The sequence below is a fragment of the Stegostoma tigrinum genome, chromosome 8 (genome assembly GCF_030684315.1).
Source record: "Stegostoma tigrinum isolate sSteTig4 chromosome 8, sSteTig4.hap1, whole genome shotgun sequence".
NCBI lineage: Eukaryota > Metazoa > Chordata > Chondrichthyes > Orectolobiformes > Stegostomatidae > Stegostoma > Stegostoma tigrinum.
The window spans coordinates 39,603,475-39,622,856 of record NC_081361.1 but is presented as its reverse complement, the minus strand read 5'-3'; the positions used below and the strand labels follow the sequence as shown (position 1 = coordinate 39,622,856).

Below are 19,382 nucleotides of genomic sequence, written 5' to 3'. Positions count from 1 at the left end.
TGACAGTTAAACTGTATTTAAAAATCATCTAAGAAACTGTTTTTTTAAAAACAAGATACAATGGTTCAGTGTGAAGACACATTAACTTTGGGAGGGAAACAAAGAATGTGGACTGTGATCGTGCTTGTACCAGAGCTGAAACTGACTTGTTAAGGAACTGCTCTGTGAGGTTCTGCTGCTGGCTTGCTCCATCACCTTCATTGACCCCTCCTTCTAGTAACATTTGCTGATACATTTGTCTTTGTTGCTCCTTTTGCTCTAGATGCTGTTGGTAGCGCATCCGCTGTCGATAGTACTCTTGAAATTGATCTGCAGGTTCTCTCAGCTAAGAGGTTAAAGATAATTATATTAAGAATTATTTGGATTCATATGAGAAACTTTATTTAAATGTTCTATACATCAGGAGATATCAAGCAGAATCTTCGATGGTAGTGTTATGAATGCCTACTGCCCCAAGAAACCCAGTGTATAATCTTGGTGTATTCTATTTTTTTAATATCTTATAGCATAGGGCCTTAGAATTCTGCAAAGTCCCTTATATCATTCTATGTTGAGTTTTCTTATTTAGGGCTTTGTTAGGGCATAACAATTGGCGTTAGAAACAGGAACACTAACACAAGTCTATGTGCTGTTGTTGGTCCACTACAACAATAGGTTTAACAACGGTAATCCCAAATAGCTTGCTAACACTCATTCATTGGCTGTGCACATATCAAGTAAGGTACTGTAGGCTTCTTGTTGTTCATGTAACGTGACCCGTAGAGATTTCAATTTCAGGATTACAGGAGAAAATGAAAAGAGAAAAGAAACCTTATTGGTGCATGCCTGGACCTTACTTCTCTAGCAGCCCAGTCTGTGAATATTTGAAACTTACAGCTGCTTTTCAAAAATCAAATCCAAGAAAACAAACATAGTGTTATCACAATACGGTAGAGAAAAATCAACAGCATTCTTGTACCAAATGAAATCATAGCCTAACCGATCACAAAATTGTAATATTTGAAGTATTAAACAATAGGGGAACTTTCTGTATTAACATCTGCAAACTTTTCAGAATTATGAAAATATTGAAATGTAAAGAAATATCTTCAACCAAACTGTATTTTAATGTTATCATATGAGGATTTCATTAAAACAAACTTTGCTCTTCTAAATTAATTCATTTTCAAAATTGAATCAGTGGTAATTGCCTTTCCAATTCTTGCCAAGCTAGCAAATATCCAAGTCACATAAATCACTAAGTGAGCAATATCGAGCAGCTTGAGACAGGTCATTGGAATCTGAGGAGGGAACTATGTCATAATCTTTAAAATGAGATTAGTGAGCATAGCACAAATCTTAAGTAGAAATATGAATGATCAGAACCATGGCAATGTAGGAAAATTGAAGAACAGAGATCATTCCTGCTTGCTGATACTTCGCTCAATTGTCTACATCTCAAGGTTGGTTTAAATTTTTGAGTTTCATTCCTGTGAAAGCATTCCAATGAAAGCAGTTCATAATGTTATCAGAGATAATGTGAACTGCAGATGCTGGAGAATCCGAGATAACAAAAAGTGTGGAGCTGGATGAACACAGCAGGCCAAGCAGCATCTCAGGAGCACAAAAGCTGACGTTTCAGGCCTAGACCCTTCATCAGAAAAGGGGAATGGGGAGAGGGTTCTGAAGTAAACAGGGAGAGAGGGGGGAGGCGGATCGAAGATGGAGAGAGGAGAGTTGCAGTGGGAGAGAGATCCCCTGTGGTTTGTCCGGAGGAAGAGGGTAACTTCTTCAGGTTAGGCGTCCCTGGAAGAGGCTTCGCAGTGAGGTTAAAATTCTGATCAGAGATAACGGGAACTGCAGATGTGTTATCTTTGAGAAATAGTTTCACAGTCAAGAGTTCAGCCTTTTCCTAACCAGAAACCTCTGACTGTTACCCTTCAAAACAGTGTCCGTCACTTAAATCTTATAAGTGTATTATCTGAAAGACAGACAAATCTCACACAAATGCAAGGTGCTGTGGTATGCATATGCAGATATTAATTCATTTTGTTTATAAGCAAAAGCTGCAGGCTACGCCTTTAAAATGAAAAATGCTGAAGAGATAGTTTTAATTAAAAAAATCTAACATTTACCTCATTCTTTTCCATTTTAGAAGTGGCTGGACCTGATGCTACTTCTACTGAATTGACAAGTGACGCTTCATCCTGAATCGAAGTTTCAGCATTACCACTACCACCAGAATGCTGAACTTTGGGTACTGGTGAATCTGTCCTAAAGATGTGGAGTGAAAAGGAAAAGGAACTGAATTAATAAAATAATTAATAAAATATTACAATTATTTTCAAAGGACATGGAAACTTCATGCAAGGAGAGAGTAATTATTCACCTCTGAGACATTACATTTTTTTCGGTGTCCGTAAGACCTTTGTCATCCCAAGAATAAGGTGACAATGATTCTAGACCCTGAGGTCATTAAAATGTTAAACTAAAAATGCCAGAGAGGAGGAAGAACAGATAAGACCTGCAGTGGTCACACGAAATGTCGAGCTGGCACAGAACATTGCACAACCAATGCCAAACATTCCAAAGAGAAATGATATCACAGGTGGTTGCAAATTATTTGAAAAGTATGGCCTCTCGTTTGCCACTGGTATTACCATGGCAGAAATACACTATGCACTACAGCAACTGTCCAAGGTTCCTTCAATAGCACTTTCCAAACTCTTGACTTTAACCACACAGAAGAAATCATGGGAACACCACCAAGTGCAGATTCCCTTTCAAGCTATATTCCATGGACCTGGAACAAGAGTGCCATTTCTTCATTGTTGCAGAATTCTGGAATACCCCAGCAGGACTGCTGCAGTTTAAGAAAATGGCTCATTAATTGTCCTTACAGTAGTGGTAATGATAGCAAAAAATATTGGCCTAACCATTGACACCCACATCATGAAGGAATGAAATAAAAGTAAAAACCTATGTAAAATGCAAAAATACACATGGTCCTTAACAAATAGAAACATACAAAGAACAGCCAAAAGCAATTGAACAAAAGTAAATGCTAGCAATAAAAATCACGCAAGATAGAAAAAACCAACATAAAGGTTTTTACAATTGTGTTAATAAAGAGTGGTCAGGAGTAAGGTGAACCCTTTTATACTATTTCTTCTTTTAATAGTAAGAAAATAATACAGTAAAAAGTAATTATAGAATTATTACTCTGATATATATTGTCAGGGAAATTCTTGGTTATGCTAAGATTAGGTGACTGAACAACTTGACAATTATGCAGATGGGAAAAATGGTGAACATATTTCGAAAATAGCCAAACACAAGGTTAGCTACTTTGGGTCTAATTTATGCAAATTGTGAAGAGGTAGAAACAGTGGAGGTCCAAATACATTGGCCATTAAAATGTCATGAACAGGTACAGAGAATAAATCAAAAAGCCAAACTGAACGCCAGCATTCACATCCAGAGGACCGGAACAGACAAGGCAGAAGTCACGTTTCGGCAATATAAAGCCTTGATCAGATCACAGCTGGTGTTGTGGGCAGTCTGGACACATCATGGTGATGCACACTGTGAAGGTCCCAAAATTATTAGATAAGCAAGGTGCTAAAGGGAGGAAAAGTCTTATAGCAGTCTCTATCATAAGGAAATAAATATTTGAAAAAATAATGGCACTGGAGGCAGAAAAGTTATCAGAACCTGACAGCCTGTATGCAGAGGTTTTAAAGGAAGTGACAGCAGAGATAGTGGAGACATTGGTTAAAATATTCCAGAACTGTCTGAATTCTGGGAGGTTTCCACAGGCTGGAAAACCATGAATGTGACACCCCTATTCAAGAAAGGAGGAAGACAGAATGCAGAAACTGCAGGCTGATTTCCTATCATCTGATAGCTTATCAATGGGAAAATCCATTAAGGAAGAAATAGTAGGATTTAGAAAATCTTGACTAATTAAATCTGTTAATACGGTTTTGTGAAATTTGCTAACATTCTTTGCGGATGTGACAAACAGAGTTGACACAAGGGAGCTGATAGATGAAGTGTACTTGGATGCCCAGAAGGCATTCTAAAGGGGCTACAAAAAAGATAATTGCACAAGATAGAAGCTCATAGTATTGGAAGTAATGAATTAATATTGAAGATTGATTAACACTAAGAAGAATTGGAAATAGTATGTCTTTTCCAGGTTGGAAAGATGTAACCAGTGGAGTGCTATAAGGGCCTAGGACCGAAACGTCAGCTTTTGTGCTCCTAAGATGCTGCTTGGTCTGCTGTGTTCATCCAACCCCACACTTTGTTATCTTGAGTGCTATAAGGACCATCATTAAAAATCTATACTAATGACATAGAGGAAGGGGCAGAGTGTAATATATCCAAACTTGTTGATGATATGCAAATAGATGGGAGGACATGTTGCAATGAGGACCAAAACAGAAGTTGTTGGAAAAGCTCAGCAAGTCTGGCAGCATTTGTGAAGAAACTAAAAAATCAGAGTTAACATTTCGGGTCCAGTTTTGATGAAGGGTCACTGGACCTAAAATATTAGCTCTGATTTTTTTTCTCCACAGAACTGCTGATCTTTTCCAGCAACTTCTCTGTCTTTGCTCCTGACTTATAGCATCAGCAGTTCTTTTAGTGATGAGGAGATATGGAATTTGCAAGGAAATAGTGATAGATTGGGTGAGGCGGCAAAAACTTAGCAGAAGGAGTTTAGTGTTACACTGTGCATATTTAAAGAGTGCATAAATGAACTGCAAAGTTTTTCATCCCAGTCTGGCATAAAACTAAAATGGTATTCGTCGTCAAATCACAGCTAATGATGGAAATTTGTGATAACGTTAAATTCAAGGAAGAGGCATGAAAATTGGTCAAAACAAGCAACAGAGCTGAGGACTAGGATCAGTTTACATTCCAGAAAAGCTAGACTAATCAAGAGAAGGAAATTGAGTGCGACAGTGAACCTATAGGGAACATACAAACTGTTGAAAGAGTTTCTATAGATATGTGAGTAAAGATAAATCCGCTACAGTCAGAACAGTGGAATTTATAATTGGAAACAAAGAGATGGGAAACCAAATAAATACACACTTTAGAGATAACAGGAACTGCAGATTCTGGAGAATCTGAGATAACAAGGTGTAGAGCTGGATGAACACAGCAGGCCAAGTAGCATCAGAGGAGCAGGAAGGCTGACGTTTCAGGCCTGAACCCTTCTTCAGAAATTTCTAAAGTCAGCCTTCTTGCTCCTCTGATGCTGCTTGACCTGCTGTGTTCATCCAGCTCTACACTTTCTTACCTCAAATACATAGTTAAGTTTGTCTTCACAAAGGAACACAAAACTTCATTATAAAAAATATGAAGGGACACAGCCTAATGGGAAGCAAGATTTGAATGAAATCACTATTCGTAAAGAAACAGTGCTGGGAAAATTAATGGCATTAAACGTAGATAAGTCCCCTGTGTCTGATAACCTTCATTACAAACTACTTAACAAAGTAGCGCTAGATATTCCAGATGGGTTAATGGTCATCTTCCAAAATTTTTATAGATTCTGGAACAGTTACTATGGGTTGGAGGGTAGTTAATGTAACTCCACTATTTAAAGATTGGAAGTAGAGAGAAAACAACGAATTATAGACTAGTTAGCTTGATATTGGTTGTGGGAAAAATGCTAAAACCCATTGTAAAATATATAATAGCAGAGTATTTGGAAGATAGTGACATGATAGGACAGAATCAGCATGGACTTATGAAGGAGAAGTCAAGTGTGACAAATCTGCTAGATTTTCTGAAAGTGTAATTAGTGGAGTGGTTAAGGGTGAGCCATCGATGTAGTTTACTTAGATTTTCAGAAGGTTGTTGACAAGATCCCACAGAAGCGATCAGCATGGAAGATTAAAGCACACGGGATTGGAATTCATGTACAGAAATGGAACGTGAACTGGTTAGCACATAGGAAGCAAAGAATAGGAATAAAAGAGTCTTTTTTCTGAGTAGCAGGCAGTGATTAGTGGGATGCCAACTATTCAAGAGTACATTAATGATGTAGATGAGGAAAATACATGTCATGTCTCCAAGTTTATAGATGGACAATTGGGCAAATACATGGCAGATGCAGTATAATGTGAGGTTATCCACTTTGATCCAAGTAACAAACCAGCAGATTGGTACCTGAATGGCGATAGATTCGGAAAGAGAGAAGTACAACAAGTCCTGGGTGTCTTCATAAACCAGTTGCTGAAAGTATGCATGTAATTGCAGCAGGCAATGATATGTTGCCCCTTATATGTTGGTTTTCGTGCAGGAGCATGGACGACTTGCTGAAACCGTACAGCCATTGGTATGGCCATAAGGAGTTTGGTGTGCTGCTTTGGTTTCATTAACTAAGGAAGCATTTTCCAGTTATTGAGGGGATGCAAAGAATGTTTACCAGATTGATTCCTGGAATGGCAGAACAGATGTATGAAGGCAGACTGGATCAGTTATGATTATATGCACTGGAGTTTGGAAGAATGACGGTGATCTCAGTGGAACCTATGAAATTCTAACAAGGTTAGACAGGGTAGTTTTGAGTGTGTATAAGACAGAAGTAGATAGGTTTTTGATTAGTAAAGGGATTAAAGGTTATGGGGAGAAGGCAGAATACATATCAGAAATGACTGAATGGCAGAGCTGACTTGACAGGCCGAATGGCCTAATTCTGCTTTATATAGTATGGTCTTATGGTCTAGATGCAGAAAGGATATTGTTGACAATCTGGAAGTCCAGAGAATCAGGTGCCACAGTCTAAGGAACATGGGTAAGCCTTTTAGGGCAGAGATGAGGGACATTGTTTCACCCAGGGAGTGGTGAGTCTGTGGAATTCTTTACCACGGAAAGAAGTGAGACCAAAACATTGAATGTTTTCAACAATGAGACAGATATAGCTCTCAGAGCTACAGGGATCAAAGGACAGTAGGAGAAAGCAAGAACACTGGAGGTGAATGGTGGCCATGATCATATTAAATAACAGAGCAGGCTTGAAGGGCCAAATGGCCTACTCCTATATTCTGTTTCTGTGGTAGGAAGAATCAAACAGCAGGCTATTATATTAACGGCAAAGACTCCAAAAATTGCAGTGCAGGGTGATCTTGATGTTATTGTCCAAGAAATGCAAAAGATTTGTACAAAGGCAAAACAAGTAATAAGGCAAATAGAATTCTGGCCTTCAGTGCTAGCAGTGGGGTGTCGGAGTTTATAAATAGGCAAATATTTTATGATTGTAGAGATTGCTGGCAAGGCCATATCTGAACTACTGTTTAGAGCTGTGGGTGCACGTATTTAAGACGGGACATATTGGTTTAAGAGGTGCAAAATTGATTCACTTGGATGAGAACGGCTGACCAGGTTAGGCTGTGTGCTGAAGGAAGATCACTGGACCAAAAATGTTAACTCTGCCATCTCTACATAGATGCTGCCAGACCTGCTGCGTTTCTTCAGCAACTTCTGTTTTCATTTCCTATTTTCAGCATCTGCAGTTCTTAGATTTTTCAAGTTAGGTTTTTACCATTCTCCTAAAATCTAATGAATGAATGATTTTATTGAAACTCTCAAAACTCTGAGGGGTTTGACAGACTAAATATTGAGAAGATATTTCTAGTAGTGGGAGAGCTTCAAATTTGATACAGAGTTACAGAAAAAAGGGGTAACGAAGTGGAGAGCTGGGTGAAAACAGCAGGCCAAGCAGCATCTGAGGAGCACAAAAGCTGACGTTTTGGGCCAAGATCTTTCATCAGAAATGGGGAAGTGGGAAGAGGGTTCTGAAATAAATAGGGAGAGAGGGGGTGGCGGATCGAAGATGGACAGAGGAGAAGATAGGTGGAGAGGAGATAGACAAATTAAAGAGGCAGGGATGGCCAGTAGAGGTGAGTGTAGGTGGGGAGGTAGGAAGGGGGTAGGTCAGTCCGGGGAGAATGGAGAGGTCATGGGGGCGAGATAGACAAATTAAAGAGGCAGGGATGGCCAGTAGAGGTGAGTGTAGGTGGGGAGGTAGGAAGGGGGTAGGTCAGTCCGGGGAGAATGGAGAGGTCATGGGGGCGGGATAAGGTTAGTAGGTAGGAAATGGGGTGCGGCTTGAAGTGGGAGGAAGAGATAGGTGAGAGGAAGAACAGGTTAGGGAGGCGGGGGTGAGCTGGGCTGGTTTTGGGATGCAGTAGGGGGAGGGGGGATTTTGAAGCTTGTGAAATCCACATTGATACCATTGGGCTGCAGGGTTCCCAAGTGGAATATGAGTTGCTGTTCCTGCAACCTTCAAGTGGCATCATTGTAGTACTGCAGGAGGCTCAGGATGGACATGTCGTCTAAGGAATGGGAGGGGGAATTGCAATGGTTCACGACTGGGAGGTGCAGTTGTTTATTGTCCTTGAAAATTGAGGGCATCTGAGATGTACTGGAGTGCAATGCCTCATCCTCGGAACAGATGCGGAAGAGGCGAACGAATTGGGAATAGGAGATGGCATTTTTGCAGGAAGGTGGGTGGGAGGATAGGTGTTCTGCAAAGCGGTCCCCAAGCCTCCGCTTGGTTTCTCCAATGTAGAGGAGGCCATAACGGGTACAGCAGATGCAGTATACCACATTAGCAGATGTGCGAGTGAACATTTGCTTGACGTGGAAAGTCTTCTTGGGGCCTGGGATGTGGGTGAGGGAGGAGGTATGGGGGCAGCTGTAGCACTTACTGCGGTTGCAGGGGCAAGTGCCAGGTTTGGTGGGGTTGGAGGGGAGTGTGGAGCGGTCAAGGGAGTCACGGAGAGAGTGATCTCTCCGGAAAGCAGACAAGAGAGGGAAGGGAAAAATGTCTTTGGTGGTGGAGTCGGATTGCAGATGACCCAAGTTTCGGAGGATGATGCGTTGGATCCAGAGGTTGGTGGCATGGTACATGGGGACGAGGAGGACCATCTCTAACACCTCCACCACCTTCCTGGGCCTCTGTCCCCATCTCTGGCAACCACCTAGAAACCGATATCCATTTCAAGCCCACCGACTCCCAGAGATACCTAGAATACACCTCGTCCCCAACCACCTTCCTGCAAAAAATACCATCCCCTATTCCCAATTTCTTCGCCTCCACCGTAAGGGCTCTCAGGATGAGGCATTCCACTCCTGTACATCTCAGATGCCCTCAATTTTCAAGGATTGCAAATTCAGCCCCTCAGTGGTCGAGAACGCCCTTGACCGTGTCTCCCGCATTTCCTGCAACTCATCCCTCACACCCCATCCCCACAATAACCACCAAAAGAGAATCGCCTTCATCCCCATGTTCCACCCCACCAACATCCGGATCCAACGCATCATCCCCCGACACTTTTGCCATCTGCAATCCAACCCCACCACCAAAGACCTTTATCCCTTCCCTCCCTGCTCTCCGTGACTCCCTTGTCCGCTCCATACTCCCCTCCAACCCCACCACACTTGGCACTTTTCCCTGAAACCACAGAAGTGCTACACCTGCCCCCACACCTCCTCCCTCACCCCCATCCCAGGCCCCAAGAAGACTTTCCATATCAAACAAATGTTCACCTACACTTCTGCCAATGTGGTATACTGCATCTGCTGTACCCATTGTGGCCCCCTCTACATCAGGGAAACCAAGTGGCGGCTTGTGGACCGCTTTGCAGAACACCTACACTTGATTCGCAATAAACAACTGCACCTCCCAGTCGCGAACCATTTCCCCTTCCCATTCCTTTGACGACATGTCCATCCTGGGCCTCCTGCAGTGCCACAATGATGCCACCCGAATGTTGCAGGAATGGCAACTCATATTCCACTTGGGAACTCCAGTATAAATGTGGACTTCACAAGCCTCCCCCAACTGCATCCCAAAACCGGCCCAGCTGATTCCCGCCTCCCTAACCAGTTCTTCCTCTCACCTATTCCTTCCTCTCACCTATTCCCTCCTCCCACCTCAAGCCACACCCCCATTTCCTGCCTACTAACCTTATCCTCTCCGTCCTCCCCGGACTGACCTATCCTCTCCCTACCTCCCTACCTACGTTCATCTCTACTGGCTCCATCCCTGCCTCTTTCACTTGTCTGTCTCCTCTCCACCTCTATCCATCTTTGATCCGCCCCCCCCCCCCCCCCCCGTCTCTCCCTATTTATTTCAGAACCCTCTCCCCATCCCCCTTTTCTGATGAAGGGTCTAGGCCCAAAACGTCAGCTTTTGTGCTCCTAAGATGCTGCATGGCCTGCTGTGTTCATCCACCTCTACACTTTGTTATCTCAGATTCTCCAGCATCTGCAATTCCTATTATCTCTCTACCAAAAAAGGGGACACACATTTGAAAACTGAGACGCAAAGGAATTGTCTTCTCAGAGGGCAATGAATGCCTGGAATTCTCTACCCCAGAAAGGTGTTGAGGCTACATCACTCGAAGTATTCAAACAGGAGTTGGGTAGATTTTTGAACTATCAGTGAGTTGAGGGCTGTGAAAAGCGGACACAAAGGATGAGTTGAGACTTGGAGCAGATTAGCCATGATTGTATGGCAGGACTGGCTTGAGAAATTGAATGGCTTACTCATGCTCCTATTTCTTATGTACTTCACTCCAACATTCACACATTTCTTCTAATTAGCCAGTTTACTTCACTTCTATTAACTATGCAGTGGGAAAGTATAAATATTAAAATGTATACCATTGAACTGTTTTTAGTGATTTCATCTAAACTGGAATTGCATATATACTAGAAATGATTCAAATATTATTAGACACGCCAATTAACCCAAAGCCTTATAGCTAAACAGTAATAAGGATATAAATAAATCCAAAAATAAACTAACCTTTCTGGCGATTCCTCATATATGCTGTGACAGTCTGTGTTCTCAAACAAGAGACTTCTTGAAAGGTTTTGTGTACCAGGATAATTAAAGTTCGCAAAAGAATGAGACATTGGAGAACTTCTGTTCACTATATCAGCGTTACGCTTCTCCTGACTAGTTAGTCCATACGACAGTCCATCCAATGCTGGGTTTAAGGATCGTGACATGTATGCATCAGCAGATTGCGGACGCCTCATTGGGGATGATGGGTAAGGAGACAGTTTATTAATTAGAGGTGTTAAAATATCAGAGTATGAAGACCTTGTAGGTTTTACAAGTTTGTCTGTGTGGATATTCAAAATCTTTTGTTCAAAAGCACATGAGAAAGTATCAGGTGATAAATTCTGAAGCCATGAGAGAAGGCTCAAATCCAGATCATCACACCCATTTCCACAAAGTAAATCAATTCCAAGCAGTACTTCACTCTCACTAATCTCTTCACCAGTTGCCCTACTCTGACAGAATTCTACACAAGTCTCATACAGCAAACCTTTAATGACAAGTTGAAATAGTCTGTTATTGCTTGCTTTGAAACCAGCTTCACTCAGTTTTCTGTCAGCAGGAATGAATTCTGCCACCATAACACAGGCCTCATCAAAGCACTGAACACGAGCAGTGCTGGGATTCCAGTCCTTGAATTCTGCATGATTTGTTAAGCGAGGAAGGGTAAGCAATAAGCAGAGTTTGCTGTAGTCTTCCTTGGAGGGACAATATTCTTCCAGCGCATGGAGACACTTTACAGCCTCTTGCATTGTGTACTCTAGCTGCAATAAATAACATCCAAGATCTATGAATTTTTTTACTGCAAATATATTTTTGATGCAAATCTAACCTTGATTTTACAAGCTAAAAAGGTATAAGCATCACGTGAGAAACAACACCCTTCTGAATAGGAGGTAAAAAACTAAAATAAAATTTAATTTTAAACATTTAAAGAAAAGGGGAGTTGTGGAGCTGTGGTAACAATACAAGACAAGTAATCGAGGCTCATCCAAAAGCTCTGGGGACAAAGCAGGTGTAATTTAACTTCAATTAATAAATGTAAAAGGTAGACAAATCATGAAATTTTTATAATGATAATCAACAAAAATATGATTGGAAACTCCACTAATATCCTTTATGAAAGTAATCTGCTATCCTTACCTGGTCTGGCCTACATATACTCCATAGCCACAAACCTGTATATAAAAAGTGACACCTAAAAATGAGGTGTCATTCTGATGAGGCTCCAGCACAGGACTATAAGCACGAAAAACAGAAGCAGTATGCAAAAAGATAGAGCTAAACAATGCCACAACCTGTAGATCTACTTGTGATGAAACACCGTCACACCAGACTCAAAACATTAACTCTGTTTCTCTCTCTACAGACGCTGCCAGACCTGCTGACTTTCTCCAGTGTTGTCTGGATTTATTTGAGATCAGATCTAAGCCCTGCTGACTGGTCAGATCCAGCAATGTATAGTGTTGCACCATTAAGCAGATGACTTAAAAAGTATCCCCGTCCTCATATGCAAGGACAGCCCAACACATTAGTGCAAAAGAAAATTTGAAGCATTTTCAACCAAATTCTGCCAGAAGTACCATAAATGATCTACTTCAACATCCTCCTAACATCTCTAGCATCACAGGTGTCAGGCTTAAACCAATTTGATTCATACTATGTGAAAACAAGAAATGGCTGAAAGCACTGGATCATGTAAAGGCTAATGACATAGCTGTGCTCTCTAGACTAGCCAAATAGCAGCATTTACCTGGTAATGATGAAAATTGCCCAGCTATTTCCTGTTCCCAAAAAAGATCAAATTCAACCTGGCTAATCACAACACACCCACTCCACCTCTGCACCCATCAGTTTACTCTTGATCATCAATAAAGTGACGGTATGTGTTCTTGGTACTATTATCAAACAGCACAATCTCGGTAAAAGCCTGAGTAAAAACACTCAGTTTGGATCAGTTCTTGACCTCATTACAACTCTGGTTGAAATATGAGCAAAAGAACTGAATTCCAGAGCTGAAGCAACAGTAACTGCCCTTCATGTCAAAGCAGCATTTGACAAAATATGGGATCAAGAAACTCTTGCAAATAGAAGTCAATGGGAATTGGGGCAACACTCCAGCAGTTGGAATCACACCTATCAAACAGGAAGACAGTTGTGGCTCTTCGTGGGTCAGTCATCTGTAGCAACGTTCTGGAACTGAAGACTTCCTCAGGCTAGCGTTCTAGGTCCATCTTCAACTGCTCAGACCACAAAACATAGGAGGAGAAACAGACCATTCAGTCCACTGAGTCTGCTCTGCCATTCAATGAGCTCAAGGTTGCTTTGATGACCCACAACTCTGCTTTCCCAACTTTTCCCTGTAATCGTTAATTACCTTACTGATTAAAAATCTATTATCAGTCTGTAATAGCTGTCTATCTCAGCCTAAAATATAGTTAACAACCCAGCCTCAGCAGCCCTCTGCAATAAAGAATTCCACAGATGCACTGTCCAAGAAGAAATTTCTCCTCATCTGTATCTTAAATATGCGACCCCTAATTCTGACAATATGCTTTCAGGTCCTAGACTCTCCGATAGTGGGGAACATTTTTTCAGCATCTACCCTGTCAAGTTGCCTAAGAATTTTGAATGTTTCAATAAGGACATCTCTCATTGTTAAATACACTCCAATGAATAAAGGCCTAACCCGCTCAATCTCTCTTCAAACAGTCCCTCCATACCTGTTATCAGCTCAGTGATCCTTCCGTGGACTACTTCCAATGCTAGCATATTTTTGCTTAGATAAGGGGCCTAAAACTGTTCAGTATTTCAACTACAGTAATGACTGATGCCTTGTACAGTTTTAGCAAAACTTCCTTACTTTTATACTCCATTCCCTTTGAAATAAAGGCCAGTATTCTGTTTGTCTTCCCTATTACCTACTGAACTTGGATGGTAGCTAATTATGATTAATAGACAAGGTCTAACAAACCCTTTGGTTCTGTAGTTTTCTGCACTCTTTCTCCATTTAAAAATATTCAGCTCCTCCATGCATCCTGCCGAAATGCATAAGCTCACATTTTCCCAAGTTATGTTTCGTCTGCCAAGTTTCTGCCCATTCACTTAACTTGTCTTTACACGTCTGCTCTATGTATCATTCTCATCACTTGCCTCTTCTACCTCTTTTCTGTGTCTTATAGAGATTTGGCTAGAGTATATTCGCTTCCCTCAAGTGCGTCTCCTTTGTCCATCTTGCTTGATAACTTCTCAAAAGAATTCCAGTACATTTGTCAGGTGTGATTTTCCCTTCCTGAAGCCATGTCAACTCTGCTTGATCATATTATGTATTTCCTTTAAATAGAGGCTTTTCCCTATAACATACTGTAAGCTATCTGATCTACAGGTAATAAAATAGAAATTACTGGAAAAGCTCAGCAGGTCTGGCAGCGTCTGTGGACGGAAGTCAGTTAGCATTTTGAGTTGAGTGACCCCTTCCTTTGATCTATAGTTACCTGCTTTTATGTCCCCATTCCTTTCTAAATAAATTGTTACATCAGCAGTTTTCCAATCATCCAGTGCTTTTGCAGAATCTAAAGATCCTGGAAGCTTACTACCAGTGCATTCATTATCTCTACAGCTACATCCTTTAATATCCTAGGATACATCATCAGATCCAGGTGACTTATTGTCCTTACCCCATTTGTTTCAATAGTACTTTTTCTTATGTGATGGTTAGGATAAGACAGAATATCCTTTATTGTCATGTTATCGTATTTCATTTCTTTTCTCCTCATTTCCCTTGATTATTTAGTAATTTTTGAACGAAATGGTCTTCCCTTCATCAGGTCAGAAGTGGGATTGTTTGCTGATGACTGCATAATGTTCAACATCATTCATAACTATTCAGATACTAAAGCTGTCCATGTGGATGTGCAGCAAGACCTGGACAATATCAGGCGAGGGTTGGCAAGTAGCTAGTAACATTTGTGCCACACAAAAGTGAGAAGCAATGACCATCTCAAAAAAAAAAGAGACAATCTAGCCATCTTTCCTTGATGGTAAAACTAGTGAACATCTCTTAATCATCTGCCAATAACATTCTGTGAATTACTATTAACCATAAACTGAACCGGATTAGCCATATAAATACTTTATCTTCAAGAGCTGGTCAAAGGCTAGGAATCCTGTGGTAAGTCACTCACCTCCTGACTGGCCAATGCTTTTCTATCATCTACAAGGCCCAGGTAAGGAATGTGATGGAATATTTTTTGCTTGCCTGGTTAAATGCAACTCCACCAACATGCAAGTGGCTTGACAAAGTCCAGGACCAACCAGCCACTTGACTGGCACCCAATGACCAACTTAAGCACTTATCTTCCTATCACCATGCACCACAAATGTTTATCCAGGGTTTTTTTAACAGCACATTCCAAATCTGTGACCTCTACAATCTAGAAGGTCAAGGGCAGCAGATGCATGGTGGCACCGCCAACTGCAAGTCTCCTTCCAGTCATACACCATCCTGACTTGGAACCTTACTGCTGTGCCTTCATTGTAGCTGCTTTAAAATACTGGAAATCGCTTCTTAAAAGCACAATGGGTGTACCTACTCTACATGGGCTGCAGTGATTCAAGCAAACAGTTTACCATGACGTTCACAAAGGAAATTAGGGACGTGCAATATGTTGGCCTAACCAGTGATACTCAAATCCCATGAACAAATAAATAATTTTAAAAATTTACTCTGCCCACGACTCGTAATTGTATCAAACTTCAGTCTGGTGTAAATTTACAATCATATGAGTAAGAAAATGCTGATTGAAGTATTTACTATTTTTCATTTTTAAAAACGGTTATCTGGCCACCACTCATTACAAGTCAGAAGGATGTTTATTCTTGTCTAAAAGAAAGTACGGCTCATAATCTGGGTAGTTCTACACGATCAAGACTAGGCCCTTCAGCCCCTCAAACCTGCTCTGATATGCAAAAAAAACACAATAGATGATCATGTACTTCAATGCCATATTACTGCACTATTCCCATATCCCATGATGTCATAGGTAATCGGTAAAGTGTGATTCTGTGTGTTTAACACATTCAATGAATGAGATTCTACAGCTTTTAAATATTAAATATTAAATATTAAGTACTAAATTGCTTGTCTTTTATTTAAAATTTCTAGTTCTAGACTCCACAGCAAGGTGAAAATAGCCTTTCAACATGTACTCTGTCAAATCCATTAATCATTTTTTAGGTTTCTATGAGATAGTCCCTCAGTCTTCTAAATTTCAGCAAATTAAGCTCAGTCTCCTCAACCTCTCCTCATTAGGACAGTTGTGGGGATCAGTCAGGTGAATCTGTTTTTCTCACTCAATCTGTGCCACGTATATTTCTCTTGAGGCAAGGGGATCAGAACTGCCACAATTCTTCAGATGCAGTCTCAGCAATGTTCTATATAACTGAGACATCACTTCTTTACTTCTGTAATCTGGAGTACGATAAACGCCAACATCTAGCAATTTCAAAGGCAATTGATCCGTACATACAAGCTAACGCGCAGTGATTTATAAACAAGGATACCTCAGTCTCTTTCGACATTGATATTTTCCAATCTGTCTCAATTTAAGAAATACTCTGTACCATCATTCCTCCTATCAAAGTGGATAACTTGACATTTATCTATATTCTATTTCATCTGACATACTCTTGCCCAATCATTCAACCTGTCTAAATTCGCTTGAAGTTTCTTTGCATCCTTCACACAACTCTCATTTCTGTACAATTTTGTATCATCTGCAAATTTGGAAATATTATAATTGGCCCCACATTTAAATAATTCATACAGAACATGAGATCTGTGGCCCAAGCACTGATCCTTGTTGAACTCTGCTGATTACAGTCTACCAACCTGAGAATGACCTATTTATTCCCACTCTCTGCTAGGATAAATATCATGTGTTTTGCATTTGTGTAAGATTACATCAAAAGCCTTATGAAAATCCAAATTCATCACATCCACTATTTCCCTCTTATTGATTCTGGTTGCAAAATCCTCAAAAATATCTTGCAGTTTTGTATAATATGATTTCCACTTCATAAATCCAATCAATTATTTTGTAAATATTCATAATTATATCTTTTGTAAGAGATTACAGGCTTTTCTCTTCTACAGATATCAGGCCAACATGACTGTAGTCTTCTACTTTTTCTCTCTCTCTCCTTTCTTAAACAGTGGGTGGGGTTATATTTGCAAACTTCCAACCTGCAGGCACCACAGAGTTAATACAATATTAAAAGATGTTCACCAATGCATATGTTATCTCTGTAGTTATCTCATTTGACACTCTAAGTGAAGGTCGTCAGATCCCAGGGATTTGTTGATTTTCAGTTCCATTAATTTTTCTAATACTAATTTCTTTCAGTTCCACACTCCCCAGACCCTGGGATTTTAATATCAGGGAGACCTCTTGTATTGCCCTCTGTGAAGACAGAGACAAAGTACTTATTTAGTTTCTCTCTCGCTTCTCTATTTTCTATTCTATTCTCCTGTATGTGTCTGTACTTACCCCATGTGTTTTTGCTAATTTTTTCCTTTTGACATACCCGTAGAAGCTTTTATTTCTTTATGTTTCTTGCTATTTTAAACTTATATTTTATTTTATCTTTCTTTAAATCAATTCCAGTCCTGCTCAGGTGTAATTTGCCTTCCTTGCATTGGTCCCACCTGCCCTGGAACCAGTCTCAATGCTGCAGAAATCTAAAGCTGTCTCTCTTGTGGATTAGCATTAGCCTAGTTTCGTGAACATAAAGAGAGACAAATCATGTACCAGTCTTCATCCTACACAGATCATATATGTAATATAAAATAATCTCAAACCACAATGAAGACATCAATATTAATAGTTCCTTATTCACATTTCAGCATTTCCAATGGAAAAATGATTCAGGAAGACAGTATTTTACATGGATTTGTGCTATTAGGTTCAAAATACACATCTCCTTATTATGTCAGATTTAAAATTCTGTTGCTTTTAGTTACTGTGAGTGGTTGGTGATGCTAAAGTTCACCAACATTTGTTACAGTAAAAGCTTTAACACAGAAAAACATCCTGAGGCAGTTCAAGGATTCATAATAAAAATCAACATCAAGTCAAAGAAATAAATATAAAAATGGATGATTAAAATTTTGGCCGTAAGATGCGATTTTAAAGGGTCATATTAGAGATGGAGCAGGAGAGATCAAGAGGTTTGGATTAAGAATTTCACAGCAAAAGCTAGACAGTTAAATGATTGCTCTGCACCAAGTGAGGCAAGGGTGATTGTACACAAACAGAAACGCTTATGCAGAGATGGGAGAAAAAATGGGAGAAAAAAAATGGGAGATGGGTCAGAAATTCAGTTGATAATGAACTAGGATATCAAGGTGACAAGAATATTAGTAATAAACAATTAGCAAACCTACGGAATAGAGATAATAAAGGGACTTTGGGGAAGTTATTCTTGGAGCTTCAGTGTTAAAAATGATATATTTGCCATGTCTAGCATTTCAACTTATTTGACAGAGTGATACATAAGAACAAACTAAATAGGTCATATACTTACATGCTGAGGTTCATCATCTGCTGACACTGCATTGTTTACACATAATGCTTCCAAAAACTTCTGTTTCAAAATAATATATCGGAATCTGGAAAAGCAGATAAACCAGATTAAATAATGTTGCACTCTATGAAGAATGGTTCACAATGAGTCGAGGCAATATGACACACCGCTACAATAAAATTAACAAATTATTAGCAATCAATATTTGGCACAAATTTCTCTGGTTGCAGAGTTTAGAACCAGGCAACACAATTTGAAAATAAGGGGATGCCATGACCAAGTTGAGAAGAAGGTTTTTGATGTGGAGGGTTGTGAACCTTCAAAATTCTTGACTATGTTTAAGGTTGAAATTGATAAATTTAGGATTATTAATGGTGTGGAGAGTTATGGGGATGGGGTGGGTCAAAAGCATTGATTCATTACAATCATGGCTGTTCAAATGTATGTTGGGACACACTCAATGAGCTGAGTGGCCTCTTCCTATTCCAAGAACATACAATTAATTGTCTGTAGTTGTTCCATTAAAGTAGTGACTATGTGTATAAAAGTACAAAATTTTAACAATAAATTTCCAATACCAAATATTCTTAGTTGTGAAATTCAGATGCCAACTTCAGCTCCATCTGCTTGGACGCACATATCTTAAACTGAAAGTTTATTCATTTGCTCACTTGGCAGACAACCACAGATATAAAAACACAAAATTGTGGATGCTATAAATCTGAAATGAAAGAAACAGAAAGTGCTGGAGAAACTCAGTAAGTCTGGCAGTATCTGTGGAAAGGAAAAGAGTTAATGTTTCAAGTGGGTAGCTGATGGCCTAATAGTATTATCACTAGACTATCAATCCAGCTAATGTTCTGAGGATTTGGGTTCTAATGCTACCACAGCAGATGGTGGAATCTGAATTCAATAATTAAAACAAAAGTCTGGAATTAAGAATCTA

At 40.0% G+C, this 19,382-nt stretch overlaps 1 protein-coding gene across 8 annotated transcripts in view; it reads right to left on the bottom strand.

Annotated features, from left to right (window-relative positions):
* The window catches only part of wdr47a (WD repeat domain 47a), a 76,581-nt gene that overhangs the window by 32,192 nt on the left and 25,007 nt on the right, over positions 1 to 19,382 (bottom strand). For all 8 annotated transcript variants that reach the window (XM_048538640.2, XM_059647801.1, XM_048538638.2 and 5 more), the window contains 4 exons: positions 18,437 to 18,521; positions 10,814 to 11,616; positions 2,115 to 2,253; positions 147 to 325 (listed from right to left, as the gene is read on the bottom strand). In XM_048538640.2, coding sequence (XP_048394597.1) covers positions 147 to 325; positions 2,115 to 2,253; positions 10,814 to 11,616; positions 18,437 to 18,521 — 1,206 coding nt within the window. The remainder of the gene's footprint in view (positions 1 to 146; positions 326 to 2,114; positions 2,254 to 10,813; positions 11,617 to 18,436; positions 18,522 to 19,382) is intronic.